The following is a 27,798-nucleotide window of genomic DNA, read 5'->3' on the forward strand; positions in this document are numbered from 1 at the left end:
TTCTTTGTACAAATATTCAGAATTGTTTGATTAGTTCGAATCATAAAAGAGGAAAATGCTAAGTTAGGTTTACTACAAATTACTCGTATTCGTAAGTTTCTTACAATTTGTGTGACAGGTCGAAAGAGTTATATTCTTGATCAGCAAAATTAAAAAAGAGTATGCTTGACTGTGAGATACCCGGTACCCATTTTGAATATATGCAAAGTATTGCGGTCTTATTCTTAAAATATACCAAAATAATATACCACAAAAATACTAAAAATATGTCAAATGGAATACTTGGAATATTGATATAGTATTACATTCAAGATATATAGTAATATAGAGTGCAAAATATATCAGATTGTCAGCCAAAGCAAGTAAGCCTTTTTGCCCATACAAAAGTATTTCTTCAATAACTTCGACAATTTTTATCTGATCACAACCAAATTTTCAGGAGTCACCAAGTCTATAATTATTATTGTTCATACCGACTCTATCTTTAAAATTTACGCTTGTATTTTCGAGTTTTGCCAATTGGAGGGGCCGTAAGTGATCTGCGTGCAAACATATGTAGCAAATGTTGTCGAAAAAAAATGTTATAGCTCTATCTCTTATAGTCTATGCGATCCAAAGCGGGTATAAATAAAAGGATGTAGCCTAATATTATAAATTTTTTACAAGTTTTTAAAAACCTTAAATTCTTGATTAAATAACACTTATGTATGTGTATACCCGCTAAAAGTGTATTTATTATAGGTTTGTGCCTCATCCCTCTCATAATACTAATACTAAATACTAAAATATAGCGAAGAAAATGTTTAGTATTATATATATGTACATAGATATACTATTACATTCTTAATATATAATAGGGTACCATATTGAAAACCAAAGCAGCTAAGACCCAGCTGCAGCAATCGTTCATTGCCATATAAATTTATTTCTCAAATAACTTGTAAAATCATAACTTCGCCTATGCTCAAATCGGTAGCTTCAAAATAACTATTACAAGTGCTGTCGAAAAAACTTATAGCTGTATCTCTTATAGTCTTTTTGTTCCATACTTTACGCTAGCGATTAAAAATAACGTTCAGGACACAAAGACTCGTAAATAATTTGATAAATTCCCATCCAAATGATTCTCATACAATATCTATTTAAACCCTTGCGAATACCATTATCCCAATCGCAAACAATTTTTCAGTTTATCAATACAAGATTTTAAAGTTAAGGGTCTTGTTTCAATATGCATTTATTTAATTATTTATTTTATACATTGCAGTGCGAATATATCCCTGAAAGCAACCAGCATGGTATGGAATTGCACACTTATAACGATTATGATAAAAGTGTGCTGTCAACCGATTTTCCGAACCACTGTACATACACCCCACTTTATATGCAATGAGAACCTCATGAGATTGTTTAGAATATGCGTATGACAACAGAAAAGCAAAGAGTCAAAACAAAAACAATTACGAATCGGGATGCATAAGCGAACAAACTAAAGCACAGAGCACAAAGACATAACATCGTTGGTTCTCTCATCCCCATTTCCATTCCCATCCCCTTTCACTCTTCTCCACCCTACCCACAACCATTCAACTGTCCCGATGCCGATTATCGCAGCAATCGTGCAATTTGCATTTCAGTTGCGATTCAAGCGTTTGGCGAGACGGTTGTGAATGCGTTGAGTGAATAAAAATAATATTTGAGTGCTTTCGAATAAGTGCAAGTAAAAGCAAGCAATTTAAAAAATATTAAATAGTTCATGTAAGTCTAGTAAATAACTGAAAACTTTGTACAATTTTTCAAATGTGTTGATTATTATATTACGTATACGTAAGATTACATTAGAATTGCAAGTTCTGCTAGGGCGCAGCGTAAAGCGAAACCCTAAAAGTGATTTTAATGATGTTTTCTATTGCAATCGCTTTCGTTTTTACCCTCTCTTGAAATAAAGTAAGCAAAGAGGGTATATTAAATATTAACTACAGTAGCATATATAGAACTAAGTACTGGGCATCTGATAGTTGAGTAATCACTCACAACGAGCTTGTTTAGCACATATTCCAAATGACGCTCTGCTCATTTTCAATTGAATTTAATCAGTGACGTAGCATATTATAGTCCCTATATATGTATGTAAAAAGCGACTACTGGGATCAGTCTTTGATTCCGGATGGCAATGGCTTGTGGAGCGAAATAGAAAGTGTATAATTTAAGTGAAATAATAATAATAAATGATGAATCACCGAATCAACTGATCAAATATGTATATGGAAGAATGTGTTCTATTTGCTAATAATAATACCGAAGGACCGACAATGTCAAGATCAATTGCAATTTAACAACATTGATGGTTACTATCTAATGCACTTGTATGTATCAGAATTTGTCATTGACATTCGATACAACCACCAATCATATTGAAAGCAATTAAGCGAGCGCACGAGCTGTGAAATGGCAAAAACAAAATGGTTTCCGGAATTGTGAAATATTCAAAATGAGCTCTGGAAACATTTAGACGAATCTTACGATATATTTTGGTCATTTTCGATAAAGGAATCGGATTGCATTACTTGTTTATGGTTACTTATATTGTAAAAGAATGATAAAGAAAACCATCAGGAAAAGAGGATTATTGACAGATCAACATAATTGCAAAATTATTATTATTTAATTCACTTATAAAACTATATACTAAGAGTAGAATATAAAGCTACTAATTGAGAATTAAATTTCAGCTCACAAAGCAAAGAGTTGAGGAATAGAGAGAGCATCTAAAAAGGAGATCGAGGGCGATACTCGAGCAGCATAATGAATGTATACCTCATCACTTTGCTGGCATTCGCATGCAATTTATTTGTTGTCGAGGGCTGCAATCGTGTGCCACTTGGCGCCACCGCAGCCAAGTCTCCGGTTGATGATAACTTTGCATTAAACATTGCAAACAACGCACAGAGTTATGTGCCCGGTCAGAAATACAATGGTGAGTCCAATGAGATCTCCCATTGTGTGTGGATAATAATGATTTTGTCTCCATTTATACTGAACAGTATCGTTAAACGCGTATTCGGGTTTGTCGTTTGTAAGCTTCATGCTGGCGGTGGAGTTGGAGAATGAGGATGCCGAGGACGATTCGAATGGAATGGGTACCTTTGAGATTGTCGACTTGTCCGAGACGCGATTCAGCCCGCGTTGTCCCAATGTCGTCGAGAACACGAACACGAATCTAAAGACGCATGCGGAAGTCGTTTGGGTAGCACCATCGATGCCTGGACAGGGATGTGTGCTGCTGCGTGCCACAGTGATGCAGCATCGCGACGTGTGGTTCATGGACGACGGATTGCTCACCAAGCGGATGTGCGAGGAGGAGGTCGACGATATTAACACGCAGCCGAGCATTGTGGATCCCTGTTGTGCCTGCGATGAGGCCAAATACGAGGTAGAAGTTGAATTATAGCCTTAATAACTGACTCTTGAGCTATGGCCATTCATTTCAGCTCACCTTTGAGGGCAAGTGGTCACGTCACACGCATCCTAAGGATTTCCCGGCCAACAGCTGGCGCACACGCTTCAGCGACATCATCGGCGCCTCGCACACCATCGACTATCGCTTCTGGCAGTATGGTGAACTGGCCAGCGAGGGATTACGCGAGGTGGCCGAGCATGGCTCCACACGCACCCTGGAGAGTGAGCTGAAGGATCAAAGCGAGCACATAAGAACCATCATTAAGGCGCGTGGCATTGCCTTTCCAAATGTGACAGGCAAAACATTTGCAGTATTTCGCGTCGACTCGAATCATCATCTTATCTCTTTGGTATCCATGGTGGATCCCTCTCCCGATTGGATTGTAGGCGTCTCTGGACTGGAACTGTGTCTGCCTAACTGCTCTTGGGTGGAGAACAAGGTGCACAATCTGTATCCTTGGGATGCAGGCACTGATAGTGGTCCATCCTACATGGTAAGCGGAGCTCAAGTAGCTAGATGTTTGCTTCAATAGACTACTATATAATATCTTGAAGATATTGCAGACTATAAGAATCGTCCTTATCTTAGAAACAATACTTCATATAGTTGTTTGTTGTCCAATAATTACTAGTCTTAATAATAACCATTTGCTAGAAAGGAACTCACGATTGAGTGAGTGCAGTTAATAATAGCCGAAAAGTTGGCATACATTTAAAATAATTTAAAAAGAATTAACTTAGTCAAATGAGAAATTCTAAAAGAGTTAAATTTTGTATCTTCACATAAAAAACTTTGCGAATATCTTTCCCGCAATATTTCTTGATTCTTCCGATTTTAAAAACAATACTTTCTCATCTTAATTGCAGTCCGCCGACCAGCCTCAAGTGCCACCAGATGTCGTTCGACGCATCAAGTCAAATTTTCCCAATGATCCACGTTCGCCCTTCTATGATCAGAATGGCGCAGAAATGAAGCCCCTGGCAACATTGCACATCAACAGGCGTCGTCTTTATGAGAAGAACTGCGATACAGCCGATTGTAAGTTGAAGTCGTTAGGTCATCGATCTACATCTATATTCACCAAATCTTATTCCTTCAGCTGAACAACTGCCTTCGGAGTGCGCCACTACAGCATGGAGTCGTTGGGATGAGTGCAGCTCTAAGTGTGGACCAGGCAAACAATATAGAACACGCGAGTTCAAGAATCCCACGCAAGCAATGGTAATGAGAAAAATGTTATGCTCTTACTTTTAGGTCTTTCTTTAGGTTAGAATTTTATTGTAACATTCTGCGAACAAGAAATTTATGCAATAGACTGAAGGAAGCATCTCCGACAACGTAGACAAGACGATATAGACATGTTCGTCTGTCCATATGAACATCTATGAAGATCTCAGAGACTATAAAAGATAGAGATAAAATTAAAAACAAAGACAATTGTTATTGTTACACGCAGATCAGGGTTTTTTTATTTTTGGCATGCCCACGTCTGATCCTGCAATTTCAAAGGGAGCAGCTAAATTTTAAGAAAGCCTAGACAGCTATATCTCGAGTCGTATTTGCCTTAATTTAGAATCTAGTATATTTTTTATACTATGGTATATTTTAAATGTAGTGGTACATCGATATACTAAATACAGTTTTGGTATATTTTTGGTGTTGCTTTTACTGAAAGTGTGTAGCGGATATCGAGCACACAGTTTCTTACATGTCTTTATTACTTTCTTGTTATATTTCTCGCAATTTTCCAGCGCCAAAGATGCAATAACGCGCTTCGAGAGGAGAAGAATTGTAATGGACGCAAATGTACAGCGTTCAATGAGGAGGTTCCGGAAGGAACACAGCCCGAAGCGGAATTTCAAGGCGGTGATCCCGAGTGCGGTCTGTCGGAATTTAGCGAGTGGTCTTCGTGCACCGTCACCTGTGGCACTGGAGAGATGATTCGCACTCGCCACTATCTCAATCGACGGGCGAAGAAGAAGTGCCAGAAAGCGAGCAAGGTGCGACTCCAGGAGACAAAGGTGTGTGAGGCCAGTGAATGTGGTGGCGAGATTACCAACGAAGGTGGCGCCGAGGCTGAGCCAGAGGAGGCGCAACCCGACGGCGGTGATGAACAGTCCGGCTCCGCTGAGAAGCGTTCGCTATTTCGCAACTTTAAAAGCTACAGTCAGCACAGCGAGGATTACATACCGCCCGTTTGTGGTGTCTCTCCGTGGTCGGATTTCTCGCCTTGCCTGGGACCATGTGGAGGGGCTGGGAAGCGGCAACGCTTGCGTAAGGTGTGGAACAACAATGAGGTATATGGCGTGAAGGACCCCAACGATGATGGCACTGATCCCTGTCGCCACATCAAGCTAATCGAAGAGGTCAACTGCACGAACCCCAACTGCGACACAATTGTGCCCCACTTCTGTTACGAGTCACTCGTGGATAGCCACTGTCGGGACAGTGATGTGGCCAACTATTGGTACTACGATCATGTGAGCGATCAGTGCGCCATTTACTGGTCAGATCGTTGCGATCGCAACCAGAACAAGTTCAAGTCCAAGGAGGAGTGCGATGAAACTTGTCGTCTGCCCCGGCACAAGCAGGAACTGCAGTACGAACGCCTCAGCTCGGAGCAACCACAGCGTGTGGACTGTCTCGTCTCCGAGTGGATTGTGCACAGCTGCAATGCCACCTGTGGCGATGGACTTCAGCTGAAGACACGACGGGTGCTGCGCACTCCCAAATACGGGGGCAAACCGTGTCCTAAGCATCTGGTGCGTTGGGATCGGTGCTATCAGCGTTGCGATGACATGTACTCGGTGAGCGGCTCCTACGGCGAACGGCGACATGTGCCGGCCAAGCTGCAACCGCTCGAGGCACGTGACGAGTGTCGCTACTCCGAGTGGTCCGCATGGACGCCGTGCACCGCCAGCTGTGGCGATAACTCGGTGCGTCAACGAACTCGCACGCTGCTCAACACGGATCTCAGCTACAAGTGCAAGGATCGAGTGCGCATCGAGAAGTGTCTTATGATGCCTTGCCAGCTGGAAAACAATGACGACACCGATAAATGGTGACCCAAGGAGTAGTCATCGCTGTATAGCAAGGCAATACAATTATAAATATATAATTAAATTGTTTAAATAAACAAAAATGGTATTGCAAAACGTAACCTGTGCTTGAAATATTTCCCTTCTTCGCTATTGGGGTAATAGTTTATTCATGACTTGACTTGACTTGACTTTTCTCCATAATTTTCTGGGAACCAGGTTCAGCCTTCCAGCTCCTACCATTTAACCTCCCGATGAGTGAGGAATATTTCTATATTCAAGCTGAAATATATTCACGATGGTCCAAAGGAAGTATATTTGGCTCCCTCATTAATAATAAAAGAAAAAGAAAAAAATAGTTGGGTCAAGAGTTTAGTTTTAATTGATGTGATAAGTAAAGTAACGAGTGAAAAGGTCAGATTTATAGTTATATAATTTTAATATTAAATGCACTATCTTTTACTTTATTTCAAAAGTAATACAGAAAATAATAAATATAGACCACGAACTGAATGAAAATTTAGATATTACTCAAATTTTGGTACATCAAACAACACCAAAAAAAACAAGGAGCAGCAGATGAGTGAAGATAAGGATATCCCATCATTGAGGATTTTAATCTTGCGGAATTTATGATTTTGGAAGTAAGGGTTGATGATGAATTGACATTTTTATTGGAAGTTCAACGGATTAAAAAGTAGTTTCCTGTGGAGCTTGACACTCGTTTAAATAAAAGCAACAGTTGACTTAGTCATCTGTGGGTTAAACTTGGCAAAGGTTGTTCATTGATTGGTTGACATTATGTGTATAGGTTACTCTATTTACTACAAGGATTTTCTTTAGTTTCCAAGCCCACTCAACTTTTCACATCAACGTTGTGAGAATAAAATACAGTCTTCTTGTTCATTCCATTTAAACTTGGCTGAGGTTGTTCGTTAATAGATTGATCAGTCAGTCCCGACGTATTCATATATTTATGGAAATAGGTTGTACAAATAAAATAGGTTATATATTCACGCACTTCCTCTTGAAATGAGTGAAAAAAAACAAACAATATCCCTTCATTTGAATATATTTGACTGCGGAATATCATTGACCCATATAAAAGTCTGCATTCAGCATTCAAAGCATTCAGATTCAATGCCCCTCCACCTTCATGGGTCTAGAGAGTTGAAAGAACCTTAGAAAAATAAATTAATTGACGCCAGCTCTCTGCTATATATGAATGTGTGCTACATGTGTTGGACCAAGACTTATTGAAGAGCGTTGCTTGAAACATTGAAAGTGGCGACTCAACTCAATTAAAATGGGTCTGGGAAATAATTGAGTCGTTTTGTCAATTACTAGAAGAGCTTTACCCAATTTCATCAGTGCTCTGTGAGCTGTGAAAGCGTCTAGTACCCAAAAATAGTTGTGCGTCTTGAAAAAAATGTGCCAAATACTGGCAATACTTATCATCTTTGCCATATATATTCAGGATGTGCGAGGTGGTTGCTCTCGCATTCCTCAAGGAGCCAGTGGTCAACGTTCGGCAGTCGACGATAACTTTAAGATACTGATCGATGGCAATCCTGAGGCTTATATACCCGATCATCAATACAACGTGTCGCTCTCGTGTCCCATAAATATGAAGTTCATCAGCTTCACGCTGGTCATTGAGGCAGAGGATCAATCCGTTGGCTACAATTCCCACGATATGACTGGACATTTTGAGTTGTTCAACGGTGCAGAGACAAAGTTTAGTTCTGGCTGCGAGAATATGATCGAGAGCACAAACACAAATGCCAAGACACGCATCGATGTTTCGTGGGTGGCACCCAAGAATCCCAGCAGCGGCTGTGTGTTTATTAAAGCTGGTATTGTGCAGCATCGTGATGTGTGGTTCATCGATGATGGTTTCCTCACCAAACGTATCTGTCCAGAAGAGATTGATGAGTTGAATAATGTTACCCCTGCCCTGCAAAATTGCTGTGCCTGCGATGAGGCTAAGTACGAGGTGTGTCATCACTTTCGGCTTTATTCCACGACATTTTGAACCCTCTCTCTTTACTGATTAAATCACAGATTGTTCTGGAGAGTAAGTGGGGGGAGGAATACACATGCCAAAGACTTTCCTTCAGAGAAGGGACGCACCCGCATTGGCGACGTAATTGGTGCCTCGCACAGCAGTAGCTATCGATACTGGGCTTATGGGGGAAGGGCTTCCATTGGAGTACAGGAAATGGCGGAGCATGGCTCCACACGATCCTTAGAGCAGGAGATCAGAGATAACACTCAGGTATTCACGTTGGATTATTATTTTGCAAATCTATCCATAAAAAAAGTTTATTGTAAATAAAATATATGTTTGCCTACAACTTTATGACCATAACGAATTCTGTAGAATGGCGAGGTGCGCACCATTATCAAGGCTCCTGGAATTGTAAACCGTGAGAATGTGTATGGCACAACTTTGGCGAATGCCCGAGTGGATCCCCAGCATCATCAGATATCCTTGGCCGCCAAAGTAGATCCCTCGCCAGACTGGATTCTTGGAGTAGCTGGCTTGGAGCTCTGTTTAAGCAACTGTACCTGGCTGGAGCGTAAAGTGTTAAATTTATATCCTTGGGACATTGGTACTGATTCAGGACCTTCATACATGGTGAGACTGTCCTTTAATAACCCATTATTCGTCGAGTAAACGAACGAATTATCTACGCAACCAGTCACCCGATCAGCCGCAGGTGCCACCCGATGTGATCCGTCGCATTACATCCTCGTATCCCAGCGACCATCGCTCACCGTTCTTCGATGAATCCGGAACACCTATGAAACCTCTGGCCACGCTGTACGTCACCAGAAAGAAGCTGTACATACGGGAATGTGAGGAAGGTAAGTTAATAAGAGACCTATTGTCAGCTCAGATCAGATAGCAGCTCAGCTTGCTTTTTTAGTACCTCAAGAAGGACCATTGGAGTGCGCCACACATCCTTGGAACGACTGGAGTAACTGCAGTACACGATGTGGCCCTGGCTATTCGCAACGCTTTCGCAGCTTCAAAAACCCATCGCTAGCAGCCAGTTACAATTGCGACAGGCACTTAGATGAGAGTCGTCAATGTCAAGGCACTCAATGCGGCGCGGAAGAGGAGATAGATAACGGCGACCCAAATAATTATAATCCCGACGGACGGGAATCGGTGGCCGAGTGTGAACTAACTAAGTGGAGCGATTGGTCTCCGTGTTCAAAGGTCTGTGGTCGTGGCTTTTCAACACGCACACGCGACTACTTCAATCCCCAGGCAAGGGCGCAGTGTCAGGCAGCATTGAGAATGCCCTTAGAAGAGTCCATGCTATGCACGGGCACCGATTGTGGCGGCATAATACCTGACAATGGAGAACTAGATGGTATGCAAGAACCCGAAGACAATGCAAATTCTCCAGCTTGGAGCTCATCCAACAATAACAACAGATTCGCGACTAACAGAAATGACGAGGGTCAAAGCTGGAACTCCAACAACTTTGACACAAACAAGGATAACTTTCAATCTGAGAACCAGCGCCGCCAAAGCTGGAACAGCAACAATTTCGATCGTAACATAGATAATTTTCAAAGTGAAAGTCAACGTGGCCAAACTTGGAACAGCAACAATTTCGATCGTAACACAGATAATTTCCAAAGTGAAAATCAACTAGGCCAAACTTGGAACAGCAACAATTTTGAGCGTAACAGAGACAATTTTCAAAGTGGAAATCAACGTGACCAAAGTTGGAACAGCAACCGCTTCGATAGTAACAAAGTCAATCTTCAAAGTGCAAATCAGGGAGGTTATAATTCTAATCCTCGTCGGCCGCTCGAGTTTGATCGCTTCAACAGTTATGAGAAAGAGCCGGTAACGGAAAACCTACCAAGGAATTATCAGGGACAACGTAACGATTTCACACGTAACTTAAACAGAGGCAATACATACCAAAGAGAGAATGATCAAGATATAACCACCAAGCCATATGATGCCACGAACAATGCACGTTATCAGAATCGACAGTCGGATGTCAGTAAGGATTTTAAAATAGTGCAGGACTATTGCTACGAGAAACCCTTTGCCTCGACCATACCCTGCCTGACCACTCCTGTTATTGTGGGAAACTTCTGGTTTTATGATCACGATAGTCACGAGTGCAAGATCTTTACCACAGACAACTGCGATGAGAATCTTAATAAGTTTCGTACCTTGTTGGCTTGCGAAGGCACCTGTCTGAAGCCCCAAATGAACTGGGCCCGCACCGTGGAGGATGACGTTACTGGCGACATACAGTCCAGCGGAAGAGATTATGGTGGTGGATTCGGACAGTCGATGTCTCAGACAAACAAGAAATATGGCAATACAAGACGTGGATACTATGGCAGCTGAGCAAAGCAAAATTAATAAATAAATGTTTACTGGTTCCATGTTTTTCTGTCTATCGTATAGCTTACATTCAATTAGACACCTATGAAAATAAAAATACACCTATTGTATTAATAAAAACAAGTAAGAAAGTTACAGTCGAGTGTGCTCGACTGTGAGATACCCGCTACCCATTTTGAATAAAAGCAAAATATTGCGGTATTTTTTCAAAATATACCAAAAATACAAATATACTAAAAAAATACCAAACGGTGTATTTGTTATATCGATATAGTACCACATTCAAAATATACCATAGACGGCACAATATACCAGATTGTCAGCCAAAGCAACTCAGACCCCTAGTAAGTAGGCGATTTTGGCCATACAACAGTATTTCTTTAATAACTTTGACAATTTTTATCTGATCGCAACCAAATTTTCAGGAATCATAACTATTATAGTTATTATTGTATACCAAAATTCGTAAATCTAGCCTTAAAATTACGCTTGTCATTCGATTTTTTGATTTGCGGGGGCGGAAGTGGGCGTGGTAAAAAGTTAAAACAAACTTGATCTGCGTGCAAACATAAGAAATGCTGTCGAAAAAAAAATATAGCTCTATCTCTTATAGTCTCTGAGATCCAGTGTTTCATACGGACGGACGGACAGAGACACAGACGGACAGACGGACATTGCTGATCAAGAATATATATACTTTATAGGGTCGGAGATGCCTCGTTCTACCTGTTACATACATTTCCTGCCGGCACAAAGTTATAATACCCTTCTACCCTATGGGTAGCGGCTATAAAAATCTCTCTGTTTTGCTTTGCCCATTTCTTAATTCCTATGTGCAACCCTCAAATAGGCGTCGCTGTAAATGTCTATATTGCATTTCACGAGTATAACTTTTTCATGTTTCAGCTCCTGAAACGGACGGTGATAATGAATCGTTCTAAGCGTATTTGTATCAGTGGGTCAAAAAAAATAAAGATTCTCCCGCCGGCTGCTCAGCTCAGCTTGCTCCGGCTTTGCGCATATCAGTTTCAGTCTCCCAAAGTAATTTTTGCGAAATTTCACATAGTTGGGCACAGCTTTGCTCAGTTCCCAACTGACGCTCGAGCCGTCAAGTAATATAAAAAAAAGTAGCTGAAGCACAGAAATTACCATCCAATAAGTTTCGAATGAGATATTTCAATAATGTGGCGCTTGTTAATACTATTCGCGGTGGTGTCGAATGGCAGAGCTTTGAACTTCGACACAAACAAGGATAACTTTCAATCTGAGAACCAGCGCCGCCAAAGCTGGAACCGCAACAATTTTGATCATAACATAGATAATTTCCAAAGTGAAAATCAACGTTGCCTAACTTGGAACAGCAACAATTTTGAGCGTAACAGAGATAATTTTCAAAGTGGAAATCAACGTGACCAAAGTTGGAATAGCAACCGCTTCGATAGTAACAAAGTCAATCTTCAAAGTGCAAATCAGGGAGGTTATAATTCTAATCCTCGTCGGCCGCTCGAGTTTGATCGCTTCAACAGTTATGAGAAAGAGCCGGTAACGGAAAACCTACCAAGGAATTATCAGGGACAACGTAACGATTTCAGAGGTAACTTTAACAGAGGCAATACATACCAAAGAGAGAATGATCAAGATATGAGACCCAAGCCATATGATTCCACGAACAATGCACGTTATCAGAATCGACAGTCGGATGTCAGCAAGGATTTTAAAATAGTGCAGGACTATTGCTACGAGAAACCCTTTGCCTCGACCATACCCTGCCTTGCCACTCCTGTTATTGTGCGAAACTTCTGGTTTTATGATCACGATTCTCACGAGTGCAAGATCTTTACCACGGACAACTGCGATGAGAATCTTAATAAGTTTCGTACCTTGTTGGCTTGCGAAGACACCTGTCTGAAGCCCCAAATAAACTGGGCCCGCTCAGTGGACGATGACGTTACTGGCGACATACAGTCCAGCGGAAGAGATTATGGTGGTGGATTCGGACAGTCGATGTCTCAGACAAACAAGAAATATGGCAATACAAGACGTGGATACTATGGCAGCTGAGCAAAGCAAAATTAATAAATAAGTGTTTACTGGTTCCATGGATCAATTCATTCAATTAGACACCTATGTAAATAAAAATACACCTATTGTATTAATAAAAATCAATCGCATATTGTACACTTCATCAAGAATAAGCAATTGGATCTTAAAACGTCGAAATATCAAGAAAATTTATAAGCTCAAGTTGCGATTAGATAAAAATTGTAGATGTTATTTAAGAAATACTTTTGTATTGGAAAAAACGCCAACTGCAATCGGGTCTTAGTTTGTTTGGCTGACAATCTGGTATTTATATAGCACACTCGACTGTAACTCTTTTACTTGGCTTAGTATAAATTTAAATATAAACTAAAATACTATTATTTTATTAAAACGGCGCATTGTCTAGACAAAGACCAACGTCCGTTTGTCTTTCGCTTCTAAGCAACTTCAAAATAAGCAAGAAGTATCTCACAATTAAAAACCTCTCTATTTTGCTCCGCCCATTTCTTAATTCCTAGGTTCAACCCTCAAATAGGCGTCGCTGTAATTTCTATATTGCATTCCACGAGCATAGCTTGTTCATGTTTCAGCTTCTGAAACAAGCGGTGATAAGAAATCGTTCCAAGCGTATTTGTATCAGTGGGTCAGAAAAATAAGCTTCTCTCGCTGGCTGCTCAGCTCAGCTTGCTCCGGCTTTCCGCTTATCAGTTTCAGTCTCCCAAATTAATTTTCGCGAAATCAACACAGTTGGGCACAGCTTTGCTCAGTTCCCAACTGACGCTCGAGCCGTCAAGTAATATAAAAAAAAGTAGCTGATGCACAGAAATTACCAGCCAATAAGTTTCGAATGAGATATTTCAATAATGTGGCGCTTGTTAATACTATTCGCGGTGGTGTCGAATGGCAGAGCTTTGATCTGTACACGACGTCCGGCAAATACGGCCACGCCCAAGTCGCCAGTCGATGAGAACTATGTGATAAGCATTACTGGCAATCCGGAAACGTATATTCTCGGTCAGGAGTACAACGGTGAGCGCGAGAGTTCATTGGCCTTGCGCTTGAACTTCAATGTCTAATGTACGATGAATGGCGAGGTCTAACTACAAACTCGCAATAGAAACAAAACCAAAAACGAATAGATTTCGCAATTTCGTTGATTGTTTTGTTTTGTAAACAAATGAACTGACGGTTAGGCTGGTCTTATCAGGACATTGCGAATTTCAGAAAGATTCATGCGATGTTTTCAAGGTCGGCTTTCGTCGATAAGACAGTCATAGAACGTGTTTTATGTTAGTTGTGGTTTACGCAATTTGATTATTCGTCGATTCTTTATTCGAACAGTTTCTCTAAATGCATTCAACGGCCATCGGTACATCAGTTTCATTCTGGCTTTGGAAAACGAGAATGGAGATTTTAGCTACATGGCCGATCTGGGTAGATTCGAACTAAGCGATAGGATCGAGACACGTTTCAGTCCTAACTGCATTAACATGGTGGAAAACACAAACACCAATCCCAAGACACATATGCATCTCACTTGGACAGCCCCAAGTGAGCCTGGCAGTGGTTGCATATTAATACGTGCCACAGTACTGCAGCATCGCGATGTTTGGCACATGGACGATGGCGGCTTAACACGACGAATTTGCGAGGAGATCGTGGACGATGTTGAAAGCCAGCCAACTGCACCCAGTTTAAACGCTCCTTGTTGTGCCTGCGACGAGGCGCGTTATGAGGTGAGCTACAATTTCAGTGAGCTTGTCTTGCCTTAACTAATCAACTTCCACCACTTAACAGCTCACTTTCGAGGGAGTCTGGCAACGAAATTTACACCCAAAGAACTTTCCAGAAAGAAAATGGGAGACACGGTTCTGTGAGCTCGTCGGTGCTGCTCATAGCGCCGATTATCGCTTTTGGGAATCCGGTGCCTTAGCCAGCGAAGGCTTAAAGCAATATGCGGAGCACTGCACAGCAAAGCTGCTTGATCGAGAGTTTAGCGTCAATTACCGCGTACGAAGTTTACAGAAAATTATTTCACCATAATCGAAAGATACTAGGAATTCTAGAAAAATTTACTATGTACCTATAAAATGTGTCTAAAAACCATTTCTGTCCCCAGCTCCAAAGGCAAATGCTTAATACCTTGTTCAGGCGCACATTTCAAACTTAAAATTTTCTTTAAATTCCTCGTAAATTTCGATTTTGACCCGCCCTAACTTGTTATATTCATTTTGGTTTATATTTCTTTCCAGGATAATAAGATACGCACAATTATTAAGGCACGTGGTCTAGGGTATCCCAATCTGAACAGTAAATCGATGGCTTCGGTGCGTGTTGATCCAATGCGTCACATGGTATCGTTTGCATCCAAAATTGAGCCGTCGCCCGATTGGATTGTGGGCGTTAGCGGACTGGAGCTGTGTCTACGGAATTGCACCTGGTTGGACTCGAAAGTGATCAATTTGTATCCATGGGATGTGGGCACCGATGCAGGTCCCACTTATACGGTAATTATTTTCTCGGCTCAACTGCATATAAAAATATCCTCTGACTCTTTACATTAGTCACCCGATCAGCCTCAAGTTCCACCTGATGTCATCAGGCGAATGAGCTCCGACTTCCCCCCTGATGACCGTTCGCCATTCTACGATAAGGAAGGGATACCAATGAAGCCAATGGCCGTGCTAACCATACGACGACAACGAATCTACGAACGGCGTTGCCTGGATGAAGAATGTGAGTGAGTCAAGCGTCGACTGCAAGCATATTATCCTCATTATCCTTATAGCCAACAACGATGAAGATGTGCCACGCGAATGTCAGACGCATCCCTGGTCGGCTTGGACCGAGTGTTCTACGAAATGTGGTGGTGGCATGCAATATAAGCGACGGGTGTATAAGCAACCCGAGCTCTCCAGAGTTTACAACTGCAATGTGCCACTCTACGAAGAACGCGAGTGTGAGGGCGAAGCCTGTGGTGTGGCAGAGTCGGTCAATAATGCAGACGAGTTTGAGGAGTTTCAGCTTGGCGGACAAAAGATTCCCCCTTATCAACGACAGGCTGAGTGCCAATTATCTGATTGGAACGCTTGGGGTTCATGTAGTGTAACATGTGGCGACGGTTTTCAATCACGATACCGTCAATATATTACTCCTGGAGCTGAGGAAAAGTGTCAAAATGTATATAGACTAGATCTACAAGAAACACGAAGCTGCTCAGGTGGCACTTGCTCGGGCAACTTATCCGGAGAAGACGCTGATCCCAATTCCCAATATGACGGATCACTGAACCCACGCTTACAGCCGGATGATTATCGCAAATTCGAAGTGGGCAATCTGAAGGGCACCAATCAATGGGGCCAAGAGCAGATCAGCCATACTCCAACAATGTCCAACCAATTCTTTAGACCACAGCAGTCGTCTTACAATCAACAGTCTCGTAAAGCTTCTGCGAACAGTTATGAAGAAATACCACGATTACAGGACGTTGAGCGTGCTCCATTTCAACGGAGACCCGGTAGTAATGACTTCCGTGACTCCAGCAGTAATAACTTCCGTGATTCCAGCAGTAATAACTTCCGAGATCTCGGAAGTAATAACTTCCGTGATTCCAGCAGTAATAACTTCCGTGATCTCGGAAGTAATAACTTCCGTGATCTCGGAAGTAATAACTTCCGTGACTCCGGCGCTAATAATTTCCGTAATTCCGACACTAATAATTTCCGTGATCCCGGGAATCGTTTCTCTGCCCAGAATTCGCCTCTTCGCAACACCAACAGAGATGTGGATGATCGAAATCCATATATGCAATCAAATAATAATGTACACGATCCATGGCAAAGACGTAATAACAATAACTTTAGAAGAGGATATGATGATGCTGAAGACAACAAACCGGATATCGATGAATATATGGAGAGGAGCTGCTTCCAAATGATAAGGACGACACCAAGCTGTCAGAATAGTACAATTCTGGGCAACTTCTGGTTTTATAATTTCTGCAATGATGAATGCATGTTGTTCCCAGTAGATGTATGTGATAGAAATGTTAACAAGTTCAACAAATTGGAGAAATGCGAAGAGTGTCGTCGTCCTCAATACAAACAGCTCCAATTGCAAGCTGCAGAGTCACAAGAATGCAAAAATATTTTATCTGCGCAACGAGCTGATAACGAGTTCTGGAGAGAAGAACGCATCTACACAGATCCTAGGCGTAATAACAATTATAGTAACAGAAGACGAGATTGAGTGCAAATATTATATTATAGGCAGCGTCACAATTGTTGTATCAAACATAAAATAGGTTTATTAAAGATATAGTACTATTAAAATACTAAATAAAGTGATTATCACCAAATGAAAATTACTGTTAAGGCCAAAGATTCAAAAACATTTCGAAATTATCGGCCAATATTGCTTATCGTTGGGTGTCACTCGATAGATTAAGCCCAATAGCCAATATGCCACAAAAGAGTTGCCGATGCTATCAACGATTTAAAAACAATACGAAAATATCGCCCAGTAGTGTTATCGATATATGCACATCAGCTGTGCCACAATTGTCAATAGTCATCCAAATTATTATTAATGTTAAAATTAATATTCTCAAGCAAATAAAGTTCAGTGAATCGATTATGCTAGTATGCTGTTGAATGTGTATCTATTTGTATAAAATTGCAACGATAGTGTTGAAGACATATTTGAAATAAATGACAACTCTGTCGCGCATTGAACAATAATACTGCAAAGCAATAGACAGCAACAAAGACAAATTATTATAATGCAACAACCGCGATTATTTCTAATTCACAAATTAATATCGCAATATGCATCGGCATTGCATGCACCGAGATACCCTAGAATACCAACAGTGTCCAGCCAAATCCAGCAGCAACAAGAGTCACATCATTTGGCATTTAGCCGTTATCTTACACAAGCGGCAAGTACAAAGCACGATGGGCAAAAAACCAAACAAGACGCAGCAAAAAATCACGCTGATAGCACAAAACCAGACCATGAGTGTCACCACCTTGGATGAAGCCCAGAAGCTCGCCAAGCGGCGAGATTTGCATTTGCTGCGTCTCAATCAGACCGATGCCAAGACTGGACGAGCCATATTTCGGTTGAGTATGAATAAGCTTAAAAAACGATAGTTAAACTAATCTATTTAATCATAACAGATTGGTAACTGCTGCCGAAATGTTAGCAGATGACCGAGATGCTAAAGGCTCTGCAAAGTCATCTGCCGAAAAGGGCAAGAAGGCTGAGAAATCCTTAACAATCGGCGCGAGGATAACCGAACATGATCTCGCTTCCAGACTGAAGAACATCATCAAGTGGCTGAACAAGCAACACGAGGTGCGTATCCTGATACAAGGCAACTCAAGTGGTGCCGACGATGGCAACGCAGAGCGCATTGTCAAGTCAATTGAGGCAACCATCAAAGAACCCAATGTCATTGGCAAGATTGTCCAGAAACGCCAAAAAGGAGGATTCATAAAATTCAGCATAATACCTGTTGCAACTGCATCAACCACAGCTTCGACTGCAAGTCCTCCAAATGTCAATCCATTGTGACAACCAAAGCTTCCTCGGATCACAACATTGCATCTGCTGCACGCCCATAGCTACTCAACCATGCAACAAGAACAAGACCAGCCCGCAGATCCCAAAAAGCCAATCGTAGTTGCCGCTGCGTCGGTTTTTTTATTGATTACTCTGAAATACGTGTTCTGGTTTCGAGCCTATAAAAAACCAGAACCGACAACAAACAACCGCATATAGCAACAATTATACCATGAAAATAAATTGCAGGTATTATAAGAGGATAGGGATAATTTCCAAAGTTTTTCGACACAAAGATGAATAAACCATAACTTAGTTACAATACTTCTTTATTACTGAATTATGAATTTTAGCCACGTATACACGATTGTTTTAAATTCTCGCAACAAAATCCTCATCGAATCATTTGTGTATATAGTTAATTTATTTGTTTGTTTGTCTTGACTTATAAATATTATTTGAAAATACATTAAAATTTTGAAAATATACTCGTTACTAAACATTAATTGATATAAGGGATAATGTAAGTACTATTTACCATGTTGCTAAAGAACACACACATTGCACATAATAAGAAAATTTATTTTACAAACAAATAAATAAAGCTTGATTTTTTGGATATTTAGTTGTAAATGATGAAATATTTGTGTACATTGGAATTTTTATTACCAGCAGTAGAAGCAAAATAATATTAATTTGAGGGTTTCTTCAGCGTTTTGAGACTTTGTCAAATAGATGGAAAAACTATTTTCTAAAAGCACAGTCTATGATAAGTTCAATACATATAAATTACTTAAGCAAATTACGGCACAAGGAACATTTTGTTTATCTCAAATACACTACGAGTAAAACGAATAATTTCAGATATAAAGAGGGACAATCGAAAGTATACAGAATATAATGATTGATTAAAAGCCAATTAGAGTGTGATAACTGATTACAGATAAAAAGCACTTACGCTATGAGCGAACTGATAAAGCCTCATTTGGTTTATGATTGGTTCGTTCTGACTACAACACACCTGGAGAAACCCCTTAAAACACATTGATATTTACGATAATACAATTTTGCTTTGTTTGGAATGAATTCTAAAATAAATAAATTAACTACGTTAAATGCAAAAGCGTTTTTGTATTTGGATAAGCTACTTTGTTGATGTTGCTGCTGCATTGAATTATATATTATGTAGTAGTTGTTGTTTTGGTGTTCCACTTACTTAAGTTAAATCTCTAAACGCGTTGAATCTCAAAGAGCTTGACCTCAGTATCATACCAAATAGCCGGTTCCACGTTGCGCAAATATATGACGCCCCAAATGTAAGTGCGGAACCAGGCTGTGGTGCCGGAATTAGCCTGATATTTGCGTATCAGTATTGGATGTGGCACGGGCAACAGACCCACCAGAGTGCCATGCTGCAAGAACTTGAGAATCTCCGACTCGTCGGTGAGGCCCTTATCAATGCAGATCTTCTCCACCTGCGGCACCAGAACCTGCAACAGTCGCATTATTGTCTGCAGCGGCAACTTCGAGCGCCAGGACACTATCCATTCTGGTGTGGGCGTCCAGCGATCGCCGTCGCCCGGAACCATGCGTATGCTGCCGCGATGTGCCACCGATAGACGTGTTTGATCCTCACGCGATGGTGTTGGCGATACGGATTTAGAGACACCAGCGCTGGGGCTTCCCAACTCTGTCTTCTCGTTGGGATGTGCCTGTTCACGTTCTGTCATTTGGCCAATGTCTGGTGTGTCCAGCAGGGATGTCTTAAGCGTGCCTGGCTCTGCGGGTTGCGCAGTGAGCACGACTCCCGCCTCAACTTGCGAGTCACCCAATTGTGAGCGCTCATGGGACTCAGTTTCGGATTCCAGATCCTCTTCGGCTACCGACTCTTTATCCAATCGCACATCAACATCATCGGCATCCTCGTCATCCTCTTCGTAATCATCTTCGGGCACTTGAGCCGATGGCAGCTCTTGGCTGCTCATTGCTGCCGTTTGTCTGCGCTGCGGCACTCGTGGCAATATGAATTTGCCCCCTGTTTTGCGACCACTCAGACACTTGGCAATGCCAGCCATATCCGTGGGCAGATTGGCCATGGCATGAAAGACATGTCGCTTGCGTATTATTGTATAGACTAGATTCGAGTTGCCATCGAACTGATACTGTATGATGTTGTTGAAGATCTCCAGCAGAAAAAAGACCAAGTGATGATTGCTGGGTGCTGACAGCAGAAACCATGGTGTGCTAAATGCCTCCAGCAGATGCAACAGCTTCACACTGGCCACCATCGAGAGCGTCTTAAGGTAGGGCGACACATTCACCAGAATGGTCAGCAGACAGTCAAACAGCGGCTGCAAACGCTGATGTCCCGTGGCGATAATCTTGTGGAATACTGTGATCAACAGATCCGCGTGGGTGCCAGTGAAGACGGGTATATCCATGGGCACCGTGGCCGAATAGGCCTTGTTAAGACGCACGCCAAAGTTGCGCTCACCTGCAAAAGCAATCATTAAATAAATATTCCAAAGCTGAACAATTTGCAGCTTACCCGAGAGCAGCAGTAGAATGAAGACGCCAATGTGCATGAGGCCGACACGCGATTGATCCGCTCGCGAGTAGTTAAGATGATACAGTATGGGGATGAGAATGTCCAACACATCGGAGCTCTTCAGCACAAAGTATAAAAACTTCTTGTTGTAATCGCAAATCTTCCAGAACAGTATCAGCAGCTCCTGGTGGCAATGCAGTCGCTTTGTCGAATTGGGTAAATAGTTCTGCACCAGCGGATTGTTCAGCAACCGTGTGATGCCCCTCAACACAAAATGGAAATCCTCGTCACGATGCACTCGCGACAGATAGTTGATGAACAGATTATCGCCACAGCCGCCTTCATCGTAGGGCGTGACCAACACACCGCCAGAAGCTTGCTGCAACTGCTGCTGCTGTTGCTGTTGCAGTTGCTGTTGCTGTTGCACCACCATATCATGGTCCAGCGTGACAATCAGCAGCTGGAGACAAGCCTCCACAAGCGGTTCTGTGGTGTCCGCAAACAATAGATGATTGTAGGGCACACCAAAGCCAACAGGATCATAGGAGCACACTGTATTCAAGAAGGACGTGAACAGTGGCAACGCATGTCGATTGTCTGCCGAGGTAAAATAGGCAATCCACTTGTTGGGCTCCTCCGATTGCTGGGGTGTACGATACATTGGCTCCGAGAAACAGGTAAGCAGCAGTTTCAACAGCTCGGTGCGGCGGCGCTCCATATGCGCATTGTGTGGCGGTGACTGAGCAAATCCCACTCCTGCCTCCCAAATATACTCGCAGCTATCAATGTTTGCCAGCTCCTCAGCCTTGTCGGGCCCGGGACGGCGTGTAGCCGTCACAGTGAAATCGGGACAGAAGAGCAGATCACAAATGGCATTGAGCAGCGACTGGGCCAGGGGGACAGTTTGGCCATGATTCGCCTGCTCCTGGGCGGGTAGATTGCTCCAGAAGAAATCGCGCCACTTGTCATCCTCAAAGATGTAGGGCAGAATGCGCACCAAGAGACGGACACAGTTGAGCACACATTGCTGCTCAGCCTGGGTTCGGCAGCTGCTGTCAACAGCTTGGGCAAGTTTCTCCACCGCCTTGTAGCAGAGTGTCGCCAGATTGGCGGGATTATCCTTACGTATTTGACGTATTTCGCTGGCCGTCACCAAAGCGAACACATCCTCTAATGTCGTTTGATGCGCCTGCCAAAACTGCTCCCAGAACTGTTCGTCGCTGTTGTCAATTTTTTGGTTCTTCTGCGTCAGTTGAACAATCGCCTTGCGAAAGTTGAGCTTGGAATCGGTGTTTCCCATATTGTTGTGTTGTTAGTGTGTAAAATCGCCTTGTTTGCGGCTCCCGCGAACGCTGTTGCCCAGAACACAGTGTATGCAGACACAATAACGCAGTTTTACATTAATTTTGGTTCTATCTCAATGCGAAAACGAAAGAAATTCGCCCACGCACGTCAAAGCTAAGAAAACAAGTCAGCAATATATGATGTGTATGTTGTTGTTGTTGCTATTGTTATTGATGATACCAAAATGTATCGATATTAGCTACTATCGATATAAACTTAAACCTCCGTGTTGTTGTTTCTACTCCTATGAAAACGATGACACTGCTAGTGCTAGACTTCGATATAAACGTTATCGTTATCGCTTATCGGTTTCTTAGAATTAATGAAAATTTAAATAAATTTTGCTATTAAGTTTTATAATAATTATTTCGTAATATTTGTATCGATTTACATAATAATTAATTTAATAATATCAAGTAATTAATTTGTATTGTATTGTACAATCGATTACTCGATACACGCATTTACAGAAAACCCATCCCTAAATTTAGCGTAAAGAAGAAGAAATTGCAAACAAAAATAATGTTTAATTCAATTGAAATTCCTGATTCTGAAGACGAGATGCCCGAACCAACAAGATTAACTGAAAGTGAAAAGTCAGTCATTAGTGGCACCGAGTCTAATGATCCGTCACCGAAAAAACAAAATGAATTGTCGGACACCTCCTCCTGTGGAAAGTCAACCGAATCTCTGTCATCAAGCGAAGCAAGAGCACAAATTCGTCACAGAGCACGAAAAACACAGCACACAGTTCGCAATGGAGTCGAGAATGAAATACAATTCGAAACTATACCTCTGGATGATACTGCTGATGGCAGCAGTTCGCCACAGTCCAAGGTGCCACGTTTGGAGGACGATGACATCAAGTCTGTCGTTGAGAATATGTTAGACTCCGAGGAAATGCAGCAAATTATAAAACAAATTGCTGAGGAGCGAGTGCGTTGCAATTTTTTACTGGCTAGCTATCACGTAATAATTTAATTCGAATTATTTAGGAGTTCCATTTTAAATATTTGCCAATTGCAGCTGCCTGATATGAGCTTTAGGCTAAACACAGACTTGGCGGTTTTAAAACATCAATTCCGGGAACGACTCAAGAAATACAAGGTGGAAAATGCTTCAGCTGCTGGAACATCAAAGGCAATAGCGAATCAATCGAATGAGGTCAAAGCAACGGCAAATTCATCGAGTATTACATCGCAAACAAAAGTAGGTTATAATAGTAATTAGTCAATTGTATTTAACAAAAAAGTATTCTATTAAATGCATAAGTATCTTAAAATCAAAACTTCGTTGAGAATTTCATTGAAATTGAATAGTTCGTGCTTGTTTGCTGTTCGCTACTGTGATTTTTGCGGATGCCTCTGAAAAGTGCGTTTTAGACGGCGACAAACAAGCACCCAGCGTAGCCGTGATCGTCTAGTGGTTAGGACCCCACGTTGTGGCCGTGGTAACCCAGGTTCGAATCCTGGTCACGGCAATGCTGCAATATGCATTGTCACGGAGCTGGGTCACTTTTTTTTAATTGTGTCATTCATTTTTATCAAATTTATTTTTTTTTAATAATACATTTACTTTATATAAAAAACTATGACTATGAGCGCTACAAACACTATTATTTCTGTTTATTTACTTTAACAAATTGACTTATAATTGAAAAAATTTCTTTTTTCTAATTTATTTCCATTATAATATATAATATTAATAAATAATATACCTAGTTTTGGCTGCTGTGTTTATGTCTATTATATTATGGTTTTTAGAATTGTTTGAAAATAATAGAAAAATTGCACGATAGAAAACATGGAAGTATTGACATTGTCAATTTGACAATTGCGCGGCCTTTGCTTTCATATAACTATTTTTATCGAGTAGGCTACACATTGAAAAAAAGCAAGCAAAGCAAAAAAGCAATCCATAACCATTTATTCAGGTTTAAAATTCGAGAATATTTAAAGTAGTCCGAAAATTATAATGGAATATCGCCAAGAGTCGCGAGTTTATAGTGGATCCGATACGGATGTGCATATGAATACTCATCAGCGGAGCGCAGAAAGTGATGATAATTTAATTCAAATTGAAGAAACCATTAAAAATGTATCGAGAAATATGCGCAAAGGTGATTGGACATATTTATGTCGACACCCTGAGGTTAGTATTTACTAAAAAACAAATAACGCTAAAAGTAACACACTGACTTACTTTGCATTGGTTAGGTACGAGCAATAATACGAGTAATTGCGACAGAAGCCATTAGAAAACATCCAAAGAATATTTATAAATTCGCTGCAGATTTGTTCAATTGTAATAACCAAAAACATATTTGCAAAAAGGTATTCCAAGTAAGATTAGTACGATTCTGGCACACTAATTGAATATACTTTTATAGATTAACAAACAATTAAAATGGCTAAGTGCCCAAGTCAAAAGCGGCACTTGGACACCGGCAGACGGAGCATTGCACTTTCCAGAAAGTAGCAGTTCATCATTTGATTTGAAGAAAACGGCATGCGAGCAGCCAAAAAATGATGAAGAGATCGTTCTTGATGAAATGTATCTCAAGACCCATATGTGCCCAGACCACTTTAAGCCTAGTTGTTAAATTTGCACATATAAACTTAAAATATATTGAACTATTTAAATTCATTGTAAAATACACTAATCATTATCGAGTGTTGATTTTGGTTTGTTGGTCTTCTTGTGGCTTTTCTTTAGGAAATTGGTTACGAGAGCAGCATTTTTCTGGTCATTATCTAATTGCTTTTCCATTTCAATGGAATTAGAAAATTCAATCAAGGCATCCATGTGAGAATGTTTGCGAGCTTCGAGAGCCATTTTAAAATCTTCTTCGGAGCGCCGAAAATCCACTTGAAAAACTGAAAAAGTTTTCAACAATTTTAAACAATGCTCGCAAACAAAACGGGGCAGTCCTGGCAAATCCTTAATCTAAAGATATCGTACATTATTTGCTTGCAAACATATTATTTGTTAACTAGCATCAACCTCTATGTGTATTGTGTTGGCTATAATACGAGTTAAACGGCGGCCATTGAATAATGGACGCAGTTTAACTCGATTTTGTAAATCGTCATTTCCACGGCTCTTGCATATGCGACAGGAATTCGTTACGTCAACATCTTTTAGTTTATCAACTGTAATTTTTGTTGTCATCTTTGCTGAATTTCTGAACATGAACAGTTTTTTTCTCGTTATATAAATTTAGTTCGTTACCGGTTTCAAATTTAAAAGTAAAACAATTTCAGCTTAATACGTACAGATTCTCAATGACGTATAGCTAAAAAGTATGCATATAGTATGTACATTGTTTAATCTTTTGAAGTTTGTCGCCATGATTCGAGATTCCTACTGAAATTTATCGATAAAAGAATCGGTTTAATTGGTCAACTTTAAATTTAGTATATTTAGTATTATGGTGTATTTTCGTTCGCTCGATTACTGAACGACTACTGCACTCTCCAATAAGAAACAAATTTATTTTATTTATTTTTTTGTAAAACTTTTGGCAGGTAAGATAAATTTGTAAGTTTTGAAATAGTTTTTGGAAATGTAATGATCGATTCTTTAAATCGATGTTTCTGTAGCAATCTAGAAAACATCGATGTGTCGATTTCTTGTCCCCTATTTATACATTACATTCTTTACTCGGATGAAACAAAAACAAACACGTTCGTCTTCGAAAAAAGTGCGATAAATATAAGTTAACTTTATTAATTTTATATGTAGTGCGCCATTTCCTGGTATCGGTAGAAATTGAATCAAGAATAAGGTAAGAGCTGCTTTCTCTGTATGCCGACTGTGTCCATAATCGCCGGGAGTTTTCGCTTTTGTTGTGATACGCTCATTCGTTCGATAGTTCGTCAATGTGAATTTATAGTTACTTTATATATTGCTCTTTACAGATTAAAATAGAATCTATTTACAAACCATTTTAATTGTAGTTTGTAAAGTATGCTTGGAACTTTAAATCAAAGCGGTTTGTTTTTTTTTTGTGTGAGCTGAAGAAATTATGAAAATGGATTAAAGAATGGCTGTTACAACTGTTAACGAACAGTAAACTAACACAATTGTCAACGTTAAATTTGAATGTCGAACTTAAATTATTGTCTAAAATTATTCTACAAAAATATTGTCAGATTAAAGTCATTACGATTTAATGAAAAAGTATTCACTAAATAACAATTGTTTGTCGGTAATTTTTCAGGACGTTTATAATTGCAACCAAATTACTCATCACACAGGAAGTTGGGTTTTAAGTCTTTAGATTTTAAACTAACGGCAGTTACATCACTATGAACAAATCAGATCCCATATCACTAAGCTTCCATGACGCCTGCCTCCGCATGTCCGATGTCCAACTTTTGCGTGGACCTCAATGGCTTAATGATCAGGTATTTATCTCCGATTTGAAATGCGTTTTTAATATTGTCACGCATTTGATCTTGCAGATATTAAGCTTCTATTACGAATATTTGTCGCACATCAAGTATAAGAACAACGATGATGTGTACTTCGTCACTCCGGAGGTTACGCAGTGCATGAAGTATATGGACGATTCGGAACTAAAAATTATATTTGAGGAGAACAATGCGGCTTTAAAATCATTCATATTTTTTGCGCTCAATGACAATGAAACAGCGGAAGCAGGTGGAACTCATTGGTCACTACTTGTGCTCTCGAGACCGGAGAAATCATTCTTTCACTTTGATTCATATGGCAACAGCAACTCAATCCCATCGATGGAATTAATAAGCAAGGTTAAGGACTCGCTCGGAGTTCGACAGGCCAAGTTCCGTCCCATGAGATGCCTTCAGCAGGCAAATGGTTATGATTGTGGTATTCATGTTATCTGCATGACCGAGCATATTGCTGATTATGTGAATCGATACGAGGTCATCGAAGGATTACCCTTGTTACATATGGACACTGTACTGTCAAAGCGATCAGAGCTTCTCAAGCTGATCATCTCCCTCGGCGGCAGGGAATAGTTTATAGACTTATGGCTTCATAAATTGTAATAAATGTAACTATATTGTATATTTGTTATTTTCTAGATCCATAAATAATGTTGAACGCTCCATTCGAATGCCATATCATTATAGAGGGTTTAATATATATGCTTAGAGGAAGAGACAAGCAAGCCGAACCACTCGCCAAGAATGAGAAATTGAATTTCAAGCTTCATGTTTGTTTAAGGCGAAGCCGTTGTTTACTAATTTCAACATTTAGGTTTATTTACTTAAGAATTGTAGATGTGTCATTTAAATAAGATCTGATCAGATCTCTGATTGCGTCGACAGTAAAATATATTTCGAATAATAAATAATAGTACAAAATGATTTCTATGATTAGGATAAAATATTTATTTAGAATTCCCTGCAAAAATCATTACTAA

At 40.5% G+C, this 27,798-nt stretch overlaps 8 protein-coding genes, 1 long non-coding RNA gene and 1 other non-coding gene across 12 annotated transcripts; 8 read left to right on the forward strand and 2 right to left on the reverse strand.

The window, feature by feature from the left end:
- The first annotated feature begins 1,648 nt into the window (after window positions 1-1,648).
- LOC132791558 (spondin-1) lies at window positions 1,649-6,620 on the forward strand. Its single transcript, XM_060800522.1, has 7 exons — window positions 1,649-1,758; window positions 2,733-2,977; window positions 3,045-3,433; window positions 3,492-3,953; window positions 4,327-4,498; window positions 4,560-4,681; window positions 5,212-6,620. The coding sequence occupies exons 2-7, from the start codon at window positions 2,806-2,808 to the stop codon at window positions 6,523-6,525; spliced, it is 2,631 nt and encodes an 876-aa protein (XP_060656505.1). The 5' UTR covers window positions 1,649-1,758; window positions 2,733-2,805; the 3' UTR covers window positions 6,526-6,620.
- A 1,268-nt stretch (window positions 6,621-7,888) lies between these two features.
- On the forward strand, window positions 7,889-11,105 carry LOC132793105 (spondin-1). Its single transcript, XM_060802778.1, is given in 6 exon segments — window positions 7,889-8,494; window positions 8,563-8,583; window positions 8,585-8,776; window positions 8,882-9,139; window positions 9,204-9,369; window positions 9,432-11,105. Coding segments are annotated over 6 exon segments (2,661 nt in total). The 5' UTR covers window positions 7,889-7,927; the 3' UTR covers window positions 10,889-11,105.
- A 2,583-nt stretch (window positions 11,106-13,688) lies between these two features.
- On the forward strand, window positions 13,689-17,307 carry LOC132789155 (spondin-1). The gene is made up of 6 exons (XM_060796949.1): window positions 13,689-13,957; window positions 14,270-14,664; window positions 14,726-14,938; window positions 15,181-15,435; window positions 15,493-15,664; window positions 15,717-17,307. Exons 1-6 carry the CDS (start codon window positions 13,792-13,794, stop codon window positions 17,174-17,176), a joined length of 2,661 nt encoding a protein of 886 aa, XP_060652932.1. The 5' UTR covers window positions 13,689-13,791; the 3' UTR covers window positions 17,177-17,307.
- Window positions 17,308-17,478: 171 nt separating this feature from the next.
- On the forward strand, window positions 17,479-18,719 carry LOC132789157 (uncharacterized). Its single transcript, XM_060796951.1, has 2 exons — window positions 17,479-18,050; window positions 18,109-18,719. The coding sequence occupies exons 1-2, from the start codon at window positions 17,755-17,757 to the stop codon at window positions 18,503-18,505; spliced, it is 693 nt and encodes a 230-aa protein (XP_060652934.1). The 5' UTR covers window positions 17,479-17,754; the 3' UTR covers window positions 18,506-18,719.
- A 93-nt stretch (window positions 18,720-18,812) lies between these two features.
- LOC132789156 (protein HID1) lies at window positions 18,813-22,553 on the reverse strand. The gene is made up of 2 exons (XM_060796950.1): window positions 21,042-22,553; window positions 18,813-20,987 (listed from the first exon to the last, which is right to left on the reverse strand). The coding sequence occupies exons 1-2, from the start codon at window positions 22,339-22,341 to the stop codon at window positions 19,723-19,725; spliced, it is 2,565 nt and encodes an 854-aa protein (XP_060652933.1). The 5' UTR covers window positions 22,342-22,553; the 3' UTR covers window positions 18,813-19,722.
- A 295-nt stretch (window positions 22,554-22,848) lies between these two features.
- LOC132792244 (uncharacterized) lies at window positions 22,849-23,663 on the forward strand. Its single transcript, XM_060801516.1, has 2 exons — window positions 22,849-23,354; window positions 23,412-23,663. Exons 1-2 carry the CDS (start codon window positions 22,908-22,910, stop codon window positions 23,613-23,615), a joined length of 651 nt encoding a protein of 216 aa, XP_060657499.1. The 5' UTR covers window positions 22,849-22,907; the 3' UTR covers window positions 23,616-23,663.
- Window positions 23,664-23,793: 130 nt separating this feature from the next.
- On the forward strand, window positions 23,794-23,865 carry Trnah-gug (transfer RNA histidin (anticodon GUG)). Its single transcript has one exon. It is a non-coding gene; the product is annotated as a tRNA-His (tRNA).
- Window positions 23,866-24,249: 384 nt separating this feature from the next.
- LOC132792246 (uncharacterized) lies at window positions 24,250-25,058 on the forward strand. 2 transcript variants are annotated; one of them, XM_060801520.1, is made up of 3 exons: window positions 24,259-24,536; window positions 24,602-24,718; window positions 24,775-25,058. In XM_060801520.1, exons 1-3 carry the CDS (start codon window positions 24,360-24,362, stop codon window positions 24,985-24,987), a joined length of 507 nt encoding a protein of 168 aa, XP_060657503.1. In that variant the 5' UTR covers window positions 24,259-24,359; the 3' UTR covers window positions 24,988-25,058. The 2 variants fall into 2 exon arrangements, with proteins under 2 accessions (XP_060657504.1, XP_060657503.1); XM_060801521.1 differs by lacking the exon at window positions 24,602-24,718 and having other exon boundaries at window positions 24,250-24,536.
- LOC132792248 (uncharacterized) lies at window positions 24,981-25,935 on the reverse strand. The gene is made up of 2 exons (XR_009632979.1): window positions 25,389-25,935; window positions 24,981-25,331 (listed from the first exon to the last, which is right to left on the reverse strand). It is a non-coding gene; the product is annotated as an uncharacterized LOC132792248 (long non-coding RNA).
- A 91-nt stretch (window positions 25,936-26,026) lies between these two features.
- Window positions 26,027-27,483, forward strand: LOC132792245 (sentrin-specific protease 8). 2 transcript variants are annotated; one of them, XM_060801518.1, is made up of 3 exons: window positions 26,027-26,172; window positions 26,608-26,794; window positions 26,852-27,483. In XM_060801518.1, the coding sequence occupies exons 2-3, from the start codon at window positions 26,696-26,698 to the stop codon at window positions 27,389-27,391; spliced, it is 639 nt and encodes a 212-aa protein (XP_060657501.1). In that variant the 5' UTR covers window positions 26,027-26,172; window positions 26,608-26,695; the 3' UTR covers window positions 27,392-27,483. The 2 variants fall into 2 exon arrangements, with proteins under 2 accessions (XP_060657501.1, XP_060657500.1); XM_060801517.1 differs by lacking the exon at window positions 26,027-26,172 and having other exon boundaries at window positions 26,412-26,794.
- Window positions 27,484-27,798: the final 315 nt, after the last annotated feature.

The sequence above is a fragment of the Drosophila nasuta genome, chromosome 3, assembly GCF_023558535.2.
Source record: "Drosophila nasuta strain 15112-1781.00 chromosome 3, ASM2355853v1, whole genome shotgun sequence".
In the NCBI taxonomy this organism is placed as follows: domain Eukaryota; kingdom Metazoa; phylum Arthropoda; class Insecta; order Diptera; family Drosophilidae; genus Drosophila; species Drosophila nasuta.